The sequence below is a fragment of the Pinus tabuliformis genome, chromosome 4_1 (assembly GCF_031772625.1).
Source record: "Pinus tabuliformis cultivar Carrire ecotype Pingquan chromosome 4_1, CPIR1, whole genome shotgun sequence".
Taxonomy (NCBI): domain Eukaryota; kingdom Viridiplantae; phylum Streptophyta; class Pinopsida; order Pinales; family Pinaceae; genus Pinus; species Pinus tabuliformis.
The window spans coordinates 71,743,280-71,763,490 of record NC_142303.1 but is presented as its reverse complement, the minus strand read 5'-3'; the positions used below and the strand labels follow the sequence as shown (position 1 = coordinate 71,763,490).

Genomic DNA, 20,211 nt, shown 5'->3' with positions numbered 1-20,211 from the left:
GAACCAGTAGCATAGAAGTTGGACTGAAGATATAAGACAAAAGGAAAACTTTCAGGAGGGGCCTTCCCAAGTGTTAGTTAATTCAAATGCACCTTTTGAAAGTGTTTTTTACAATTTTCAACCGATTCATTGGCACTGTGTACATTCTTCTCAAGTTGTAGCTGTTGACCTCTACTGGTCAACTACCCATGCAGTGCACCCCGTTTTCTTGACAGAAAGAAGCGGCACCTGATCAGCATGTCCGTGCCATCCTGCCATCATCAGCAGCTTGATCATTTTTTTTGTAAACCCAGTCTGCATGTATAAGTTGTAAATAATCTAAGCAGATCAGAGTCATGTATGTAAAGCTGCCTAGGTGGACCTAATTTTCTATGATAATCTATGTCCCGGAAGGTTTTTCGTCTCACCGATCCATGGATCGGCAGAGTTTTCCTTCAAACCTGACCCCAAAGCCGGGATGGATTTTGTCATTAGAACTTTAGGAAAATCCTAGTGTGTTAAATCTGCTAGATTATTGTTGTGTCGCAGAACTGGGTGTTTTGTGAGGGTCTGTATTAAATGGGCTTGTCCCTTAAGATGTAATTTTGTAAAAGTCATGATGTAATGAGTCCTAAGTCCTAGGTGATGTTTCCGAAAGGCTTAGCTCAGTGATCCATTTTAAAATGAATTAAAAAATAAAATAAAAAATGAATAAAAATAATAAAATAATAAAAAATAATAAAAAATTAAAAAATAAAGCAAAACCCTAACTAATAAAATAATAATATTTTAAGTTAATAAATCGACGGATGAGATCAAGAGATGTCTTGATCCTCATCAACGGTCGAGATCATCTCTACATGGATCACTAGAACTAGCCGTTAAGATCATTTCCTTTTTATAGGGTCTTAGGTGGTCATTTCAGGTTTATCTGATCTGTGAGTCTGTACTGAAAAGCTTTCTTGTAAATCTGATTTTCTGGTTAATAAAAAGACTTTGGGGTTCAAAACTGGCTGGTGTTACTCTCCGGAATTGCTGTGAGATGATTATTATTTTTTTTTTTTTTTTTTTTTTTCTGCATATTTCAGTTTTCAGCAGTTAATAATAGCTGGTTTTCAGAGTATTGTGAGTACAGGTATCTTGCTCACGTGCTAGGGTTTGAATGTTGTAGGGTTTCTGGAATAATGGCAGGTATCTCCATTATTCCTTGAAATCTAGCAGCATTTCTTGCCCTCTTTACTGATGTTTGCTTGAGGTGTGCAAGAGATCTTTAGGTAAAAGGTACAGGTGGGCGTTTGGGGAAGTTCTAGGCTGAACCAACCGACTCCCACAGGCTCTTCTGTGCAGAGCCCAGCTGATTGTGCCCTGGGTTAATCATTAAGAGTTTCTTTTCTGTTTTACATTGAGAGATTTTCTTTCTGTTCACAGTGAAGTTCAAAATTTCTGATATATTGAAAACAATTACTGCTGTTATTGCTAAATCTGGCATTTCAGGGGCCAAATCTGTACATTTATTGGCTGTTCTAGGTTTTCATTTTCAGTTTTGCTTTTATCAGGTTTAATTAGGGTTTTTTAGGTTTTATTTTATCACATGAAAAATTTCAAAATCATTTTTGTCAGGTTCACGTGGGCTGGCTGACTTCAGATCTCAGTGTCAGATTATCAAGCCTACGCTATCAGTCAGTGAAAATTGCAATATCACGATTCATTTAAGCTGTCGACAAGGGTCAAGTGGAGAAAGCAGCGTATCTCAGGCAGCCGACAAACAATTTCAGTATAAATCTCAATACCGCCGTCAAATTCCTTTGCTGGCAAATAGAAAGCCGTGACCCTATCTGCTGCCATCAAATCCAAAAGAAAAGCGTTGAAACATTAGGGCAGCGAGACAGCCTTCCAAGTCCACCATCAAAACACACTGACAGCATTAGAAATACGATTCTCAGTTGACGGCTAGGGTTCTCTGGAAAATCCGAGCTCAGTTGAAGTCTTTTAGCAGAAATCCGTCTGTCATCTGCACCAGAGTTTATCATTTGATCTACAAACGTGCATAAGAAACGAATCTAGCCGTCGACGGTGCCAGAGGAAGCGTGCTTTCAAAATTTCGTTCTACATGCTGAGACTTCTATCTATCTGCTGTTAGATTGCAAGACGTTTCATGGCTTGAGCCCATCATCGCAGGTAATGGTTTACTGTTTCACGCATCTGGTTATATTTACGAAACCCTTGCTCTCGCCTTCGAGCCCTGTTACGTATCTCCTTCCTCATGCAATCGTTCAAGCATCTGGGATTTACGATTGGATCTACGCAGCAGGTAAACATATAACAGGTATTCGTATCGGCTTCAGGTAAAATTTTTACGCCTGCGTTTAAGCTTCAAATCAATATTTCCCTGCCGTCGTTTTGTTTGATACGCTCAGTTAGCAGCTCCGTATTGTATATAAGTTTTGGTTCTCATTTTCGTTTTAATGCGTTTTGATTTTTTTTGTTATGTTAGATGCGTAGGTCTCCATAGGTTTAGATATATTTCGATTTAGTTTTGTTTTAATTTCAATTAGTTGTTTTTAGATTAAATTTTGGTTAGATTTTATTATTTCAAATAAAAAAAAAATGAAAAGGGTTCAGTTTAGTTTTAACTTAGATTTTAATTCATTCTTTTAGTTTAAGCTAGGTTTTAGTTTATTTAGAGATTAATATAGTTTTAAGAATTTTGCCTTTTTTATAAAAAATAAAAAAATAAAAATTTGTATAGTTTTATTTTTAGATTTAAATTCTAGATTTAATTTTAATTAGATTTTAAATTTTTTTTTTTTTTTTTAGATTTTTATTTTATTTTTATAACATTAAAAAATAAAAATTGAAAAAAGATTTAAAAAATTAATTTTTTTTTTTTTTTTTTTTTTTTGTGGAAAATCATTTTGCCAGTTTCAGTTGCTTTCGTGATATATCTTTCATGCTGAGATCTGAAATTTTCAAGTCGAAACACGAAATCCTATGTCTGGTTAATAATTCATAATGCTCATGGTGGTTTAAGGCATTTATCTCTTCAAAGCTTTCAGTTGCCGGATATCGTTTTGGTCACATGATTTAGCTGATGATAGATGGTTGCTGTTCATGGTCCATGTTTCTTTATCATTTAAAAAGTAATCATTTAAAAATTGACTCCACAAGGCACTGGTCTATCAAATCTCTAAATCCATCTAGTGCTTATCATATCGTGTATCGTGTCTCCCACCCAACTGTTTGGCAGTTGGTCTTCACTATCTCGCAGGGTCTACCCCCCTTAGCCGCGGGAGACGGGCTTAAACGGAGGGATCGGGGATCAGAGTGACAGCCCCCGGTCCGAGCGTTGTCGTGCCAATCTGCGCGACAACATTTTTGGCGCCGTTGCCGGGGACAGAGTTTTTCTGTTCTTGGGGTTTCATCGACATTCAGCTTCTCATCTCTCATCTCTGAGCTGGCAGATTCAAATATTTTGGCATCTTTTCATCACATATCAGCAGCATCTCTTCGGTTTTGTTTCTTGTTTGGGTGGCGACTCCATTTTTTCTCATTTTTCCCAGACAAGAAGCTTTCCTCATATCTGCTTGTGTTTACTTTTTGGATCTTAGAATCAGAGTCATTGTTCAAGTGGCGACTCCACTTCTTTCATCTTTTGATTTTCTTGAGCAAAGAGCTAGTTCTATCATCCATCTGATCCCTTATTATTTATCATGGATTATTCATTTAAACAATGTCGTTTTATTCACCATCTCCATGATTTTCCAGAAGAGGCCATTTCTAAATTACCTATTTTTTCAGGTGGTGGTCCAATCGCTGTTAGAAGGCATCTAGGCTTGTTTGATCGCATCATGATCATATATTGCAGATCCCCTCAATTTAATCATGAAGATATCAAAATGCGTCTATTTGTCCTTTCTTTAGAAGATGATGCTTTGAATTGGTTTAACAGTTTTCCTAAGGAATCTTTCACTTCTTTAGAAGACATTATTGATGCTTTTAAAGATAAATATGGTTATCCAAACAGCTTGCCTTCTGCCTCTAAAATTGTGCAGCAGAATGAAAGTAATTTAATAAGAGGTCCAGCTGAAAGATCCCAAGACGATTCATCATGTCAGAATGTGTCGTCCACCGGAAATATTGCAGTTCATGATAGTGAAAAATCAGGGACAAATAATAGTGAAAGGGAAGAACAAAAGCAAATTATACAAGATCTAATGATGCTGGTAAGAAACATGGAAAGCAATCAAACTAGTCTTATCAATGATGTTAAAACTTTAGGCACCCACCTGGAAAAACGTAATAGGGAGTTGGAGGTTACGCAAAATCAGCATGCTAAGGAAATTGAGGCCATGAAAATTAAATATGAAACAGAAATTAGAAGCATGCAAAGCAAGATGTCAGTCTTAGAGGAAAATATGGTGACCATGAAAGCTGATCATGATAGGGAAATTGACTCTATGACATTCAATCATAACAATCAATTGGCTGACATGCAAGCGAATCATAAAGAAGAGATAAATTTCATGCAACATTGCTTGATGGACATAGAGGAAAAGAATGATAAGGTAATAAAACACATGCAAGAAAACCATGCCATGCAAATCAGCGCTATAAGGGATGAATGCTCTAGTCAGATGGATGCCATTAGAATACAAGTTCAAAAGATTCAACAATGGTCAGATGATAAGAGAAACCAGGAGCCTTCTCATTTGCCGCAACAAGTTCCATCTTACTATGAGGAGGTCATTAAGTGGATAATTGAAGGTGATCCAGATAAGCTTAAAAACGATAAAAATCAGATGCAAGACACAAAAAGACTTAGCATGCATAACTTACACACTTCATCTGATAGTTTCGAAACAGAAAGTTCCAGATCATCAGCAATTCATCCTGCCAGAAAAAGAAAGCGCAAGAGGAAGAAGATTAGACGAAGATTTGATGCATCAGACGGCCGTGAGCAGCTTGATTTTCGGATAGGAAGGAGTCCTACCATATGCAAAATTGGACATGGCACATCCGACAAGCAGCCGACAGATTTGCCTGAAAGCAGGCAAATGCTCAGTATGCACTATATTGAACACATCTGATGCCGTAGGGCATCCTTTTGTATCGTATTTCTAACCCTACTCCTTGTTTTTTCCGCATTTTCATTTCTGTTTTAGATAGTTAATAAATGAAGAGCTTTTTCTTTTCTGGTGCTTAATGTATATGTTGATTTTTGGATGGACGCTACTTATTTTTTGTGTTGTATGGATGCAGATTCTGGATTCTCACATTCCTGCAAGCAGCAACGTGTCCCCAAGTAGAGCCAGATGTTGACCTCTACTGGTCAACTACCCATGCAGTGCACCCCGTTTTCTTGACAGAAAGAAGCGGCACCTGATCAGCATGTCCGTGCCATCCTGCCATCATCAGCAGCTTGATCATTTTTTTTGTAAACCCAGTCTGCATGTATAAGTTGTAAATAATCTAAGCAGATCAGAGTCATGTATGTAAAGCTGCCTAGGTGGACCTAATTTTCTATGATAATCTATGTCCCGGAAGGTTTTTCGTCTCACCGATCCATGGATCGGTAGAGTTTTCCTTCAAACCTGACCCCAAAGCCGGGATGGATTTTGTCATTAGAACTTTAGGAAAATCCTAGTGTGTTAAATCTGCTAGATTATTGTTGTGTCGCAGAACTGGGTGTTTTGTGAGGGTCTGTATTAAATGGGCTTGTCCCTTAAGATGTAATTTTGTAAAAGTCATGATGTAATGAGTCCTAAGTCCTAGGTCCTAGGTGATGTTTCCGAAAGGCTTAGCTCAGTGATCCATTTTAAAATGAATTAAAAAATAAAATAAAAAATGAATAAAAATAATAAAATAATAAAAAATAATAAAAAATTAAAAAATAAAGCAAAACCCTAACTAATAAAATAATAATATTTTAAGTTAATAAATCGACGGATGAGATCAAGAGATGTCTTGATCCTCATCAACGGTCGAGATCATCTCTACATGGATCACTAGAACTAGCCGTTAGGATCATTTCCTTTTTATAGGGTCTTAGGTGGTCATTTCAGGTTTCTCTGATCTGTGAGTCTGTACTGAAAAGCTTTCTTGTAAATCTGATTTTCTGGTTAATAAAAAGACTTTGGGGTTCAAAACTGGCTGGTGTTACTCTCCGGAATTGCTGTGAGATGATTGTTTTTTTTTTTTTTTTTTTTTTCTGCATATTTCAGTTTTCAGCAGTTAATAATAGCTGGTTTTCAGAGTATTGTGAGTACAGGTATCTTGCTCACGTGCTAGGGTTTGAATGTTGTAGGGTTTCTGGAATAATGGCAGGTATCTCCATTATTCCTTGAAATCTAGCAGCATTTCTTGCCCTCTTTACTGATGTTTGCTTGAGGTGTGCAGGAGATCTTTAGGTAAAAGGTACAGGTGGGCGTTTGGGGAAGTTCTAGGCTGAACCAGCCGACTCCCACAGGCTCTTCTGTGCAGAGCCCAGCTGATTGTGCCCTGGGTTAATCATTAAGAGTTTCTTTTCTGTTTTACATTGAGAGATTTTCTTTCTGTTCACAGTGAAGTTCAAAATTTCTGATATATTGAAAACAATTACTGCTGTTATTGCTAAATCTGGCATTTCAGGGGCCAAATCTGTACATTTATTGGCTGTTCTAGGGTTTCATTTTCAGTTTTGCTTTTATCAGGTTTAATTAGGGTTTTTTAGGTTTTATTTTATCACATGAAAAATTTCAAAATCATTTTTGTCAGGTTCACGTGGGCTGGCTGACTTCAGATCTCAGTCTCAGATTATCAAGCCTACGCTATCAGTCAGTGAAAATTGCAATATCACGATTCATTTAAGCTGTCGACAAGGGTCAAGTGGAGAAAGCAGCGTATCTCAGGCAGCCGACAAACAATTTCAGTATAAATCTCAATACCGCCGTCAAATTCCTTTGCTGGCAAATAGAAAGCCGTGACCCTATCTGCTGCCATCAAATCCAAAAGAAAAGCGTTGAAACATTAGGGCAGCGAGACAGCCTTCCAAGTCCACCATCAAAACACACTGACAGCATTAGAAATACGATTCTCAGTTGACGGCTAGGGTTCTCTGGAAAATCCGAGCTCAGTTGAAGTCTTTTAGCAGAAATCCGTCTGTCATCTGCACCAGAGTTTATCATTTGATCTACAAACGTGCATAAGAAACGAATCTAGCCGTCGACGGTGCCAGAGGAAGCGTGCTTTCAAAATTTCGTTCTACATGCTGAGACTTCTATCTATCTGCTGTTAGATTGCAAGACGTTTCATGGCTTGAGCCCATCATCGCAGGTAATGGTTTACTGTTTCACGCATCTGGTTATATTTACGAAACCCTTGCTCTCGCCTTCGAGCCCTGTTACGTATCTCCTTCCTCATGCAATCGTTCAAGCATCTGGGATTTACGATTGGATCTACGCAGCAGGTAAACATATAACAGGTATTCGTATCGGCTTCAGGTAAAATTTTTACGCCTGCGTTTAAGCTTCAAATCAATATTTCCCTGCCGTCGTTTTGTTTGATACGCTCAGTTAGCAGCTCCGTATTGTATATAAGTTTTGGTTCTCATTTTCGTTTTAATGCGTTTTGATTTTTTTTGTTATGTTAGCTGCGTAGGTCTCCATAGGTTTAGATATATTTCGATTTAGTTTTGTATAGTTTTGTTTTAATTTCAATTAGTTGTTTTTAGATTAAATTTTGGTTAGATTTTATTATTTCAAAAAAAAAAAAAAATGAAAAGGGTTCAGTTTAGTTTTAACTTAGATTTTAATTCATTCTTTTAGTTTAAGCTAGGTTTTAGTTTATTTAGAGATTAATATAGTTTTAAGAATTTTGCCTTTTTTATAAAAAATAAAAAAATAAAAATTTGTATAGTTTTATTTTTAGATTTAAATTCTAGATTTAATTTTAATTAGATTTTAAATTTTTTTTTTTTTTTTTAGATTTTTATTTTATTTTTATAACATTAAAAAATAAAAATTGAAAAAAGATTTAAAAAATTAAAAAAAAAAAAAAAAAAATTTTTTTGTGGAAAATCATTTTGCCAGTTTCAGTTGCTTTCGTGATATATCTTTCATGCTGAGATCTGAAATTTTCAAGTCGAAACACGAAATCCTATGTCTGGTTAATAATTCATAATGCTCATGGTGGTTTAAGGCATTTATCTCTTCAAAGCTTTCAGTTGCCGGATATCGTTTTGGTCACATGATTTAGCTGATGATAGATGGTTGCTGTTCATGGTCCATGTTTCTTTATCATTTAAAAAGTAATCATTTAAAAATTGACTCCACAAGGCACTGGTCTATCAAATCTCTAAATCCATCTAGTGCTTATCATATCGTGTATCGTGTCTCCCACCCAACTGTTTGGCAGTTGGTCTTCACTATCTCGCAGGGTCTACCCCCCTTAGCCGCGGGAGACGGGCTTAAACGGAGGGATCGGGGATCAGAGTGACAGCCCCCGGTCCGAGCGTTGTCGTGCCAATCTGCGCGACAACAGTAGCTAGTTTTGATTCTAGGAATTCAGAAGATGAATGCAGGGTAGTATGTGCATCAGGGTTCTTATCAAATGGGAAACACTGATATTTTTGGTAGTCTAGCATCTAAGCCACAGGGGAGCTGGAGTGCACTTTTGCAATCAACTGTTGCAGAGTCACCTTCTGGTGAAGCTGATCAGGATGATTGGAGTAGCTTGAGTTTACAGAAAACATAACCATCTTCTGGTGATTACTTGCCCTTGCAGTCTAAAACAAAACAACAAAGCATTTGGAGTGAACAAAATGTTACAGTGTCAAGCTCAATGAATTGGAGATCTTTCAATCTCTTGAATAATTTAAATTCCCAGCTTGGAGTTCAGAGTGTTCAAGGTTTTTGTACTAGTTCAGAGTGTTTCAAGGTAGCTACTATGTTAAAGATATCAAATTCAATGATTCCTTTTAGTTTACAAAAAAAACGAAAAAATTTGTGAGCACTCTTACAAATTGTCAGCACGTAACCCATAATAAACTCAGAAGCAATGATGGGACATAAGTCTCCAAGCACATGTTTTGGGCCAGACAATGATGCAGAAAATTCTTTGTCACAGGTTATGATATCCTGGGAAAATAGAAAATTGTATGAAGCCATGCAGGTACTGTGTGTATTCTCATCTTCTTATGTAAATAGCTTTATGATATTAGATCAGCCATAAAAATGTGGTGAGTTTGTGTTTGTTAGAAGAGATTTTTAACTAATTCCAAATCAAAGATGGTCCTTTCATGGCTTATCATAATATGCCTATGGACATCTTAGTTTTTTCTGAAAGTAGCTCTGATGTTGGCTGTTGTCTGTGCCCTGAGGAGGCCTCCATTGGGACGTTGCTAAAAAGTGATAAAGAACTTCCCCAGTAGGCCAAAAAACTTATATTTAAGGTGGTTGAGTGTCATTGCCACCTTGTCCGTCTAGTGCTTGTTATTGTATTTTCTAAGACAAGTTGGTCATGACAATATTTTATTAGTTGAACCAAAGTGTTTCATTTAATGAATGTCCAAAACAAACAAGACACCAATGAGAAATCCATATAGGGTGAATATAGTGTATTGAATATATAAATGAGGGAGAAACTTTGCTTTGTGGAGAGCACTTTTCTTGCTAAAAGTGAGGGTTAGTTTTGTAACTTGTTTCCATGGATCTTTTCACCTTAAGCAGATACGACAACCTACATTAGATTCAGAATTGTCATAGCTCATGTGTGTGGAAGAGGTGTTTGTAGTGACAACACAGCTCTGGTCAAGGCTCAAGAGAGGTGCAACAATCTTATAGAGTGTGATCGATCATAGGTGTGTATACACTAACCTTAGGAGCATTGCTATCTTTAGCATAGGGTCTATTTTAGTGTGTTGTTCCAGAGTTCGCTGTGTGCTTTTGTTAAGCTTTAGTCAACTATTGTTCTATATTTGGATTAGGCACTAACCTTAGGAGCAATGTTATCTTTAGCATAGTACCTATCTTAGTGTGATCCCTAAATTCAGTTAATTACTACCATGCAACTAAGGTTGATACCAAAGTTGTGACAACACGCAACCTTAGGATGGGTTTGTTGGAGGTTCTAGAAGTCAAGTGGTTGTGACTTCTGGAAATGCCTAATATCCTAAGGCTGAAAATCCAACCTTGCATACCAACACCACCCTGGTCATGAGACTTAGCACCACCTATAGAAAAGTTCCAAGGCATTTCTACTCAAGTTGTGACCTATGGCAGCCTTTCTGAATATTTTCTCCAGTTGGAGGTTAGCGGGACCCTGTACATTCAGTTGAATGAAATATAATAAAGGCATGATGTGTAGTATTTTTTCCCATCTCTTGGACTAACGTGTGAGATATCTGAGTTATCTAGTGCAATTCAGCCTCTAGAAGTTGTGAAATCGAGTCTGCCACATCTTCTTTTGCTGAAGTATTGGCTTGAAAGGTGCAGACCCAACCACTACTCTTTTTCAAGTTATTGCTTATTGGTGTTGTTGTTGTTAGAGTGCACATGGTAAATTACCAAGCGTTCATTAAAAGGTGTCAAAATATCTTCAGAGTTGAGTTTCCAGGGTCTATACAATCTGTAAAATGCATGACAAATTGAGAAATATCATGGAAACGCTGGATCTCAATTCAATATCTATTTGTCTAGGCTCAAAGTGTCCAGATTTCCTTCTTAGTGTGACTTGATAGATATCAATAGTACAATTACACATAGCTTTAGGTTTTTGTTTATTATACGCTAAGTGGCCAATGTCATGAAGATCATGAGTTTTATAAACTCAGAGTATATAAACTCAACTCGCAAACATATTTAGAAGTGCTAGATACTTTAAATACGGACACCACTTAGTTCGACCATTTTATAACAGCTATTTATAGTTGCTCATTCAAGCACAAATAATAGTGTCATTTTCTTACTTCATGTTGATGAATATTGGCAGAGAAGTTAAAATTGCAAATTTTACTTAGTTTAAAGTTCAAATTAACAACGAATTCAAATTTTAGAGGCATTTGTTTGTTTTTTGCAGAAGTCTCTGTGTTTTCTACAGAAGTATCTGTGTTGATGAGATGGATGGGTCATATGCCTACAATTTATGGTTCAGGTCCCCTGGAATTGTGGAAAACTACTTGTGTGCTATTAGAATAATTTTGAACAACCCCATCTTAATGCCCTTAATTTTTAGTTTTTATATTGTACCTCTTTGTATTACTTACCACTTAGCATAGATCCATCTAAACCCTAGATTTGTTAAGTGTCCGCATTGATGAGATGGATGGGCCATAGGACCACAATTTATGGTTCACGTCCCCTGGAACAGTGGAAAAATATTTGTGTGCTATCAAAATAACTTTGAAAAACCCCATCTTAATTCCTTCCTTTCTAGTTTTATATTTTACTCCTTTGTATTGATTACCACTTAGCATAGATCCATCTTAACCCTAGACCCGTTAAGCATTGAAAGCAATAAAAAATACCCAGGTGCAAATCTTTTGAATGCTCAAGTGGTGGGGTTAGAATAGATATATAGGGTTGTTAATTTTTGACATTAGAGATTGGATGTTAAATTTTAATTTTTATCCAATGTTGACATTAGAAGTCAGATGCCAAATTTGTTTCATTTTAATTGATACACATGACACAAAGGGACATTTGACACATGTCCTCCACATGGGGTGTAGAGTGTACCGCTTCGTGCAATGAAGGGATAATGGACAAGTGCATTGTGATTTTGGTTTTGCACCCTTCCCTGCATATGCAACGGTGCAACCACATCTCCTACAAAATTAATTTAACATGGTATCAAACTGAATGCTTCAGTCCTTGTAAAGTTCAATTAATATGAATAGCAGTTTGGAAGCATGCCATACTAATGTGGTGATCCATTTACTCTCCTAATACTTAGTATTTCTATTATTCTTTGAGTTCAATACAAATCTAAGAGCATGAAATTACTAGATTGCAAAGATTTCTTGAGGTTTTAGCTTTCTTTTCCTTTCATTTGTATTATATCTAAATTATACTCACATGCGATTGTGTTTACTTTTATTCTGCTTGCAATTTCAAATGCACAAGGTGATTTACTGGCAATATGTAGGCCTCTTTTTCTTCACGTGAGTGGACGTCACTGATAATGAACTAGTTTATTTGGAGAGCATTCATTTATTTTTTGAGATATTGGATATACTGATATTTCCCATCTGGCAGGTAAAATGGCTTTTGACATCTGGATTAGTTTTTTTTGTTTTGTTTTTCAAAGGAATCGCTCTTTGTATTATGTTAAGTTATCATGTACTAAAGTGAAATTTTGTAATAACGACGCCTGACAATTTTGGCCATCAAGTGAATGTTTAAGCTAAATCTAAAGCATTGAAAATTTCACCTAGATTCTTATCCTGATGAACTCCCCGACTAACTTGAAGATCTTGCTTCTGGTATCTGCGGATTTTGGCCTTCATTAGGATGTTATTGAGGAATATGACAACATCCTTGACTGTACCATCATGTTTTATATCAGTGCATCATGTTGGAGAACTGAATTGTATTACAATACTACATTAGGGATCTAGCTTGCTTTGTTGACATGGATATAGTCCTTTGTATCTATAAAAAAGTCCTAGAGAACTACTATCAATCATTACTATTAGGGAATTAACATTGGAATCCATAACCACGAGCACCGAACTTCCAGTCCTCAATCATCAATGTGCTATATTATTTCCACTTTTCTCATCGTTACCCCTCATACTGCATGAGGATTGTATGTGCAATTTTTATTAAACATTACAGGGATTTGCACGATGATATCTTAATGAGAAGTGAATACTTGGACATGGTAATTTCATTAGGTTGCTTTAGTATTTTGGATTGGATGAGATTATTTTATCCCTTTGGGATCAATGGTAACGGCTTCTCCATTGGTTCTCTATTCAGGGTGGCATATCTATGGTTGATGGATTAGTATGCTATTGGATATTTGGTTATGGTGCTTAAACTTTGATTCATGTGACTATTCTTAGCATCATGATGTTGTTATTGGTATGTTGCTTATTATGTTTAGAGAGTACTACACCTATGGTTGTGTATGATGGGTCTAATTCAAGGGGTTGGCTATGGTGGTGATGATAAATCAATGGTTGATTGGTTAGGAGGGTACACTTCACATGTTCTCCTTCTTTTACGTTGTTAATCATCACTTGGCACTTGGTGAGACCTAGATGGGGTGATATTTGATCAGTTTGTTTGTTGAGGTTCCTTAGAACTTATTGATATATTTCCTATGGTCTTCACATGCTGGCAAGGATGGGATCACATTTGAGCAAAGTGTTTGGCACATCTCGCTTTGTTCTCTTGATTTATTATTGGGGTTGTATTGGCACATGTGGAAATAACATATTATTATTTTGGTGAAGGCAATCCCTTTTTATACCATGGGGGGCACATACTTTACGACTTGTACTATATCTTGCACATTATATCATATAGTCCTACCCTTGATTTGAGCTGCTCATACATATGGTTGGTCCCACTCTTTATCCATAACACATTTGTTTACATAAAAACAATGTCATATTCATTGGGGTTGTACATCACTATTTCATGGAGTCATGGGTAAACATGCCTACCCATGAGTTATGAAGGACACATTATTGATCACATGGGCTATCAACCTTTTAATATTATGGAGTTGCCATAAAGATGTCATGGGTCCAAATGTTCACATATTGTCACAGAGGTGGATGCATATAGTATGCTATGGAGCTGTTTTTATTTCTTGGCACATGGATCCATCATGTGATAGTTGTTCACGTAAATGGAGCTATGTCTTTGAGTCGTGGGTTGACCTTTCCATTACTTATACCATGAGCTACAAGGAGGACGTGTGACACTTTAATTTAATGGAGCTAGATTTTTATTACGTTGACTGGTTGAGTCTGCATAATGATTGATTAATATGTTGTGTGTATCAGGGGTATCACACGAATCTACCTTGAATTGGATCCATTGTTTGGTTGGAGTTTTGGTTCCTTTTTCACACTCAAGTGGGTAACTATATTATTTTAACATTGTTGGCTTGCCTAATGGATTTGGTTACATAAGAAATTTTTAAATTTGTTTTCCTTGGATATTTGATTAATTCTTCTAGGAGAAGTAAATGGATCTCAACAGCTTAGTGCTATTTTTAGTAAGGAAGTTATCGAGGGGGTTATTTTATTGTATTTCTTGGAGAACTAATGGATCTAGGAAAATTGTTACTTCTTTATGTTGAGATGTTCCTGAAGGTTAAATATTAAGTTTCTAAGGTGTTCTTTTTATGGTGACGTTTTATTTGCTTTGTTTATACAGGTCATTTGGCCACATAGTGGCCAGTATCACCCAACTAAAGAAAACTTGTTCGAGTTTCTTGCTTTTCTGGGAAAAAATGGCATTGACATTGTTGATATTGAGGTATATGTCGTATAAATATTTTAGTCTACTTTATTTTATATTCTAGTGTTCATCATCCTTCATGTCTTATATTTTGAATTGTATCTTATTTCATTTTCAGAAGAGGAACTCAGTATTGATGGTAAAAAGCAGAAATTGAAGAAAGAGGAAAACAACAACACTGGAGTGATGGATGTAAAAAGAGAAAGAGAAGGAAACTGGTCTAGTGATACCCTTAAATCCAATATCCTGCATGAGATCCAGATTGATGGTCAAGTTTTTAGAGTTGGTGAATTCACCTGCAATGCCTTGGCAACACAATGTTAATGTTTTGATGTGATGAAACAATATTTCATGTGTAAATTGTAGTCCAACCAATATTAAGTTGGAAACTCATATTGTAATACTTGACATTTCATATAATATAGTTTGTGGATGAAATTATTTATAGTTGTACTTGATATTATTTAGTATTGTCATTAACATATGTAATTTTGCGTTTTCATGTTATATGAGCACATTTTATGATTTTTTTTTAATCGTAAAATCATACTAATTAATTTATGTTGATTAATAATGAATACATAAAATCAATGGAGTTCGAGATCATGTGGTCTCATGACGCAGGGTAAAACCTCGCTATATCAATAGTATGCATATAAAAATGCATATTCTCATTTGTCCCAAGAATTTCTATGACCAGCTTGGTCAAACTTTCATAAGCTAAGGCCAAGGCCCCTTCATTTAAACCAAATGCGGAAACATTTCATTAGACTTTCTATAGTTTAACCCTTCATCAATCTTTCTATCGGGACTTTATAACTCAACCCTTCATCTAACCTTTAATCAATCCTTAAGCCCGCACATATATAACCAACCCCACTCTATAACTATGGTTATTCACGAACTTACCCATAAACTTCTTATCGGCGCTTTATTTCTATTATAATGTTTACATAATAGAAGTATTCCACAACACACATAAACCATACCTTTTCGCCTTCTCTTCGGTCTTCGCACATTACCCAATGCTTTCCTTTATCGCAATCGCAATCTTTCTCCACCATTAGAACATGCCTTCGGAACTCTTGACTTGTGATATGTGACTGCTTTCCCCACTGTTGATTTCATTCACCAGATTAACCGTTGTCGCAATATCACATCAAACCATTCTCCGACTTCATCGCCTCTCGCATGCGATATGCGATCACAACCGGACTTCAAATAAAATGAAACCACGCCTATAACCTCTTCGGATCTGCATTTTCCAATTTCTTTATCACTTCAATCTCCACCGTTGATCTTACTCTTGATCTGACGGCTGTACTTCTTCCCGATCAATAAACTTGCCCGACGCTTTATAATCGTTGATCAAGATCTGCTTGATCCGACGGTCCACAATGATATCGGGTGGAACACTTACGCGATGTTTAATGTCTTTTCAGACCCGATGAGAATTATAAACACTCAATCTATAGAAGTTCGTGTCCGCCCTTGTCGTTAAAGCTCGATCTCTTTACGGCCTGATATCCGTTGGATGACAAGGCTTTTAGATCCTATGATTTGCGACCCTTCAACTAGCACACGATTTATCCACTCACTTAATCCCGCAATTGACGATCAGGATTTACTACGGGACTTCAACTATGATCAAAGGAATTTGTTCTTTCCTACCCCCGCTGTTCTTTACTTTGGGTTTGCGCCGTTTCTTCAATGTCCTTTTGTGGAGTCGCTTCTTTCATGGTTCCGGTCCTTCGCTGTTCCGCCACAATTCTCTCTTTAACTTAATTCCACTCGTGTCTTTATGATCCTCCACCTTCACTGTAACAGTAAAGGCTTTCTCCAATGTATACAAAGCCGAAACATAGCTCTATGGTTCTCTCCTCGAACCTTTTGCTAACAACAATTCTATCCAACATTCTTTTTGCTGGAATTGTTATCTCTAAGACAACTCTACCCACAATCGCAACTGTGGAGCTGCCTCAACAACTTCTACCCAATCGTAGTTGGAAGTTGTTCTGTTACGCTTCTTCGTATCTTGCCTCCCTTCTGGCTCTGTACCTACAACCTATATTGCACTGAATTACTCTAGCCACACACAGATTATAATTCAGTTACACAGTACACATTATACAAACTCTAAATCGAGTTGTCTGTATTAATAAACAATTATTTACACAAGAGCCTCTCTCTTTGGCCTAATTTTCTGATCAGTGGCATTTCTTCTCTTGCCCGTAGGCTTAACATTTGACTCTTTGACTCACTAGTTAATCTTCTAACCACTGACTGACTCTCCGTTCTCGCCTTTTAGGCTTACATTTATACAAAAAGGTTCTGTTGAACTAATTTTAATTCAGATCCTTAATTTGCTGAACTAACTCCTACTTATCCCTAAGAACCCTCTCTAGCTCCTCGAATCATGAAACCACTTTCTAGTCCAAGACTTTTAATTGATTTCTAACTCTCTCATCATTATTAATCACCCAAGTTCCCCTCCAATCGAGAGCATCCTCACAATATCTAATTAATTCCTACTTTAACCACTCAAAACATTAATAATTACATACATAGGAATCCAACTTCCTTGAAAATACAAGACCACCTATGTCTACTAAAACATAATGAAATCGCTGAGTTGTATGCTCCTGCATCAGACTCCCAAGGTTAAAATAATCATGATCTCCTGATCATGTTCTTTTGTCTTTTGTCTCCCTGGATCCCATACTTTGTTCTGTAATTTGCCTTTGGTTGTTGATGTTGTTTGTTGTTGTTCTCCAGGTTTCCACATTTTATGTTACATTGCCCCACTAGCTATGCTCTCACAGTCTGCTGCTGTCTTTTTCTTGTTGTTGCTTTGCTTTCTTTCTGTTGTTTTCTTCCTTTGAGATTCTTTTCTCATCAAATTCATCATCAATTCAATTTCTATGTCCAACTCACTTCTTTGCTAGACTCTCTCCTCTTCCTCTCTTGCATTTCTTTTGCAATCTTCATTAGGTTCTTTCTTCCCTACTGGTGCTTTCAACGATTTCTCCAGTAGCTCCAATTCTGTCTCCCATTCACTGATCCTTTAATGAGAGTTTAGTCCTTCTTCTTTATTGACTACCTCAACAGTTTCCCTAGTTATCTCCACTGTGCCTATCATCATGATGGAATGATGATCCTTTACTATGTTTTCAGCTAACATAGTCTCTTCTTTAAATTTGCCTTTAATCTTCTACTGGTTACCTTCACTTTGTAGTCGCTGGTTCCTTATTTCCACCCTTACATCATTACCTTCTTTCATGATTATCTTTTTCTCTATTGAATCATGACTTTCCAGCATTCTTTTCAGCAATTGAACATCTATGTTCCATGGATTAAACTTTTCCATAGAATCCTTTTCTTCCATCTTTACTTGGTTGATCATCTGTGCCAAATTTTCTCTAGCATCTGCAACTAAACTTGCTCTCACCAAACAATTATTAAAATAAAAAACATAAGGCCTCTATGCCTCTTCTTCCTTTGGCAACACCTCAGTATGCTGCTCTGATTTCTCCTCTTTTATCAGCACATTTGTATGCTGATTTGAATTCTCAACAGAATTCATGAGACTGTCAGTTAGTCTCTCCTCCACACCATCTATTTCAATGGTTTCTTCTTGTTCTTGTCCACTATAGTGAACTCCTTCCTCTGCAATCTCACTGTCATACTCTGAATTTCCCAACAAATACTCCAACAATTCAAGTTCCCTGTGACACTTCACAAGTACTTCATCATCCCTTATAATTCCTGCATTTATACTTAAATTATCAATTTGAAAATCACAGAGTTCAATAGTCTCAACTGTTGCTTCACATATTAGTTCTTCAGACTGAATCTCTTCTCCTTTTTTCACAAGAAATTGTTCTTGTCTTCTAACAACTTCAAACATCCCTGTTTTACTAAAGTCTTCCTGTTGTTCGAAGTCTTCTACATGACTCATAAATATTTCGATGGTCTTCTCTTTAGCGTCTTCGAGCCCTCTAATTGGTTGCTTGATATCCTTCTCTACTTCTTCTTGCTTTTGGTCATCCTCATGAATCAAACTTCCTCTGCGTCCGGTCCTTGCAATACGCTGAAAAGTAAAACTTGTTCCCAACTGTGTATAGGCATTTACATTAGACCTATCTATCTCATTTTCTTTCAAAACAAAATTTGGATTATGCCTGTCTTCTTCCTCCTTTATGACAATATCACCTGAAAACATATCCAAATTGTCAGATTTAAAATCATGTGACCGTTCGATCTCACTTGAAGTTTCAGTCTTCATCTTCACCCAGAACTTCACCCTGTTTGCTTCACAAATGGACACTTCCATTTCTAACGCAGCCTCTCTGAATTTCTTCTACCAGGATCTTCACTTGCCTTTGCTGTAGTCTTCTCTGTAACTTAGAACACTTCACTTTATTTTTCCCCAAGGCCTAACCTTGTCTTTGGCTTTCCTCCAGTATCCTTCTTAATGCATCGAGTTGTTCTTTTAACTCTGCAATCTCCTTGTCACGTTCCTCTTGACTCATCCTCTTGCCACTTACCTTGGCATTCTCCTTCTTCACTTTTCTTTTGCTGTGGTCTTCCTTAGAACCTCTGTTATTTCTATTATGACTATCAGTAGTAATCTTCTTCTCTATCTTCGTGAGTTCCTCACTCATTCACTATGAGCTGCATTAAAGCCTCTGCAACATCAAGTCCTCCCTACTGCCACTTACCTCACCAAGATTTCCTCTGTACTTGGTGTTTTGGCAAGCACTTGGTTTTCTATTCTCTGGAACCTCTTTTGAGCACTTCTCTCTGCTCCTTCTAGGCTTCAACTCATCTACATATTTTAAGAACACAACTGTCCTCTTGTACTTCAATCACAATTGAAATACTAAGTTCTGACCACTTCTTCTTTCACTCAGAAACTCTTACCAACGTTCTTCATACCTTAGCAATTCTACCCACATCCTTTGTGGAATTGCCTTTGTGAGCTGCAACAATACCTCTGCAGTAACAAGTCTCATTCTTGCTACATATGCCTCACTAAGTTTCTCTCCCCGGAGCTCAGTGTTTTAGCATTTCTCTGGTTCTTTCCTTTGGAACCAATTGAGCACTTCTTTGCTTTAGGTTTCTGCAATCTTCTCACCTTCCTTTGTTGTCACCTCTGTATCAATGTTATTCAAACCAAAGATCATTTCCAAGCTTTCAAAAGCTTGCTTCTCAGTTTCCTTATGAGAACACTTCTTATCCTCTCTGTCCAACCTTCAGTTGGATTCTTCAGGTTCACTGCCACTTGTTTATCTAATATTTCATTTACTTTGTTCTTTAGAACATATTAGCTTCCCTTATCTATCTGCTTAAACCTGCAGAACTCAAATCAAAGTTAAATAAAACAATATCTGCATGGCTTCATAAGCAGTCTCCATCCATTCTTCACATTTGAGTGAACCTTCACTTCTTCAAGAAAACAAACATCACTGTGTTTTCTTTATGCTTCTGTAATGTTTTCTTAAGAGTATCACTTACTCTCATCTTACCTCATGCCTTCTACTTATCAGATTCAAATAACTTGATCTCCACCTCCTGTATACACATCTTTAAAACATACCACAAAATTTCCTTAACCTGCTCTGATACCACTATGACGCAGGGTAAAACCCCGCTATACCCACAGTAACATATAAAATGCATATTCTCATTTACCCTGGGAATTTTTCTATGACCAACTTGGTCAACCTTCAATAAGCTAAGGTTAAAGGCCCCTTCATTTAAACCAAATGCGGAAACA

At 36.8% G+C, this 20,211-nt stretch overlaps 1 protein-coding gene across 3 annotated transcripts; it reads left to right on the top strand.

Annotated features, from left to right (window-relative positions):
- Window positions 1-2,879: 2,879 nt before the first annotated feature.
- LOC149174198 (uncharacterized) lies at window positions 2,880-14,777 on the top strand. Of its 3 annotated transcripts, XM_089419230.1 has the most exons (4): window positions 2,880-12,209; window positions 13,973-14,044; window positions 14,349-14,450; window positions 14,551-14,777. In XM_089419230.1, the coding sequence occupies exon 1, from the start codon at window positions 3,690-3,692 to the stop codon at window positions 5,064-5,066; it is 1,377 nt and encodes a 458-aa protein (XP_089275356.1). In that variant the 5' UTR covers window positions 2,880-3,689; the 3' UTR covers window positions 5,067-12,209; window positions 13,973-14,044; window positions 14,349-14,450; window positions 14,551-14,777. The 3 variants fall into 3 exon arrangements, with proteins under 3 accessions (XP_089275356.1, XP_089275357.1, XP_089275355.1); XM_089419231.1 differs by having other exon boundaries at window positions 2,880-14,044; window positions 14,583-14,777; XM_089419229.1 differs by having other exon boundaries at window positions 2,880-14,044.
- The last annotated feature ends 5,434 nt before the right edge of the window (window positions 14,778-20,211 follow it).

Bases quoted from the DNA above. Each gene is read 5' to 3' on its own strand.
- LOC149174198 (XM_089419230.1), top strand. From the start codon at position 3,690: ATGGATTATTCATTTAAACAATGTCGTTTTATTCACCATCTCCATGAT.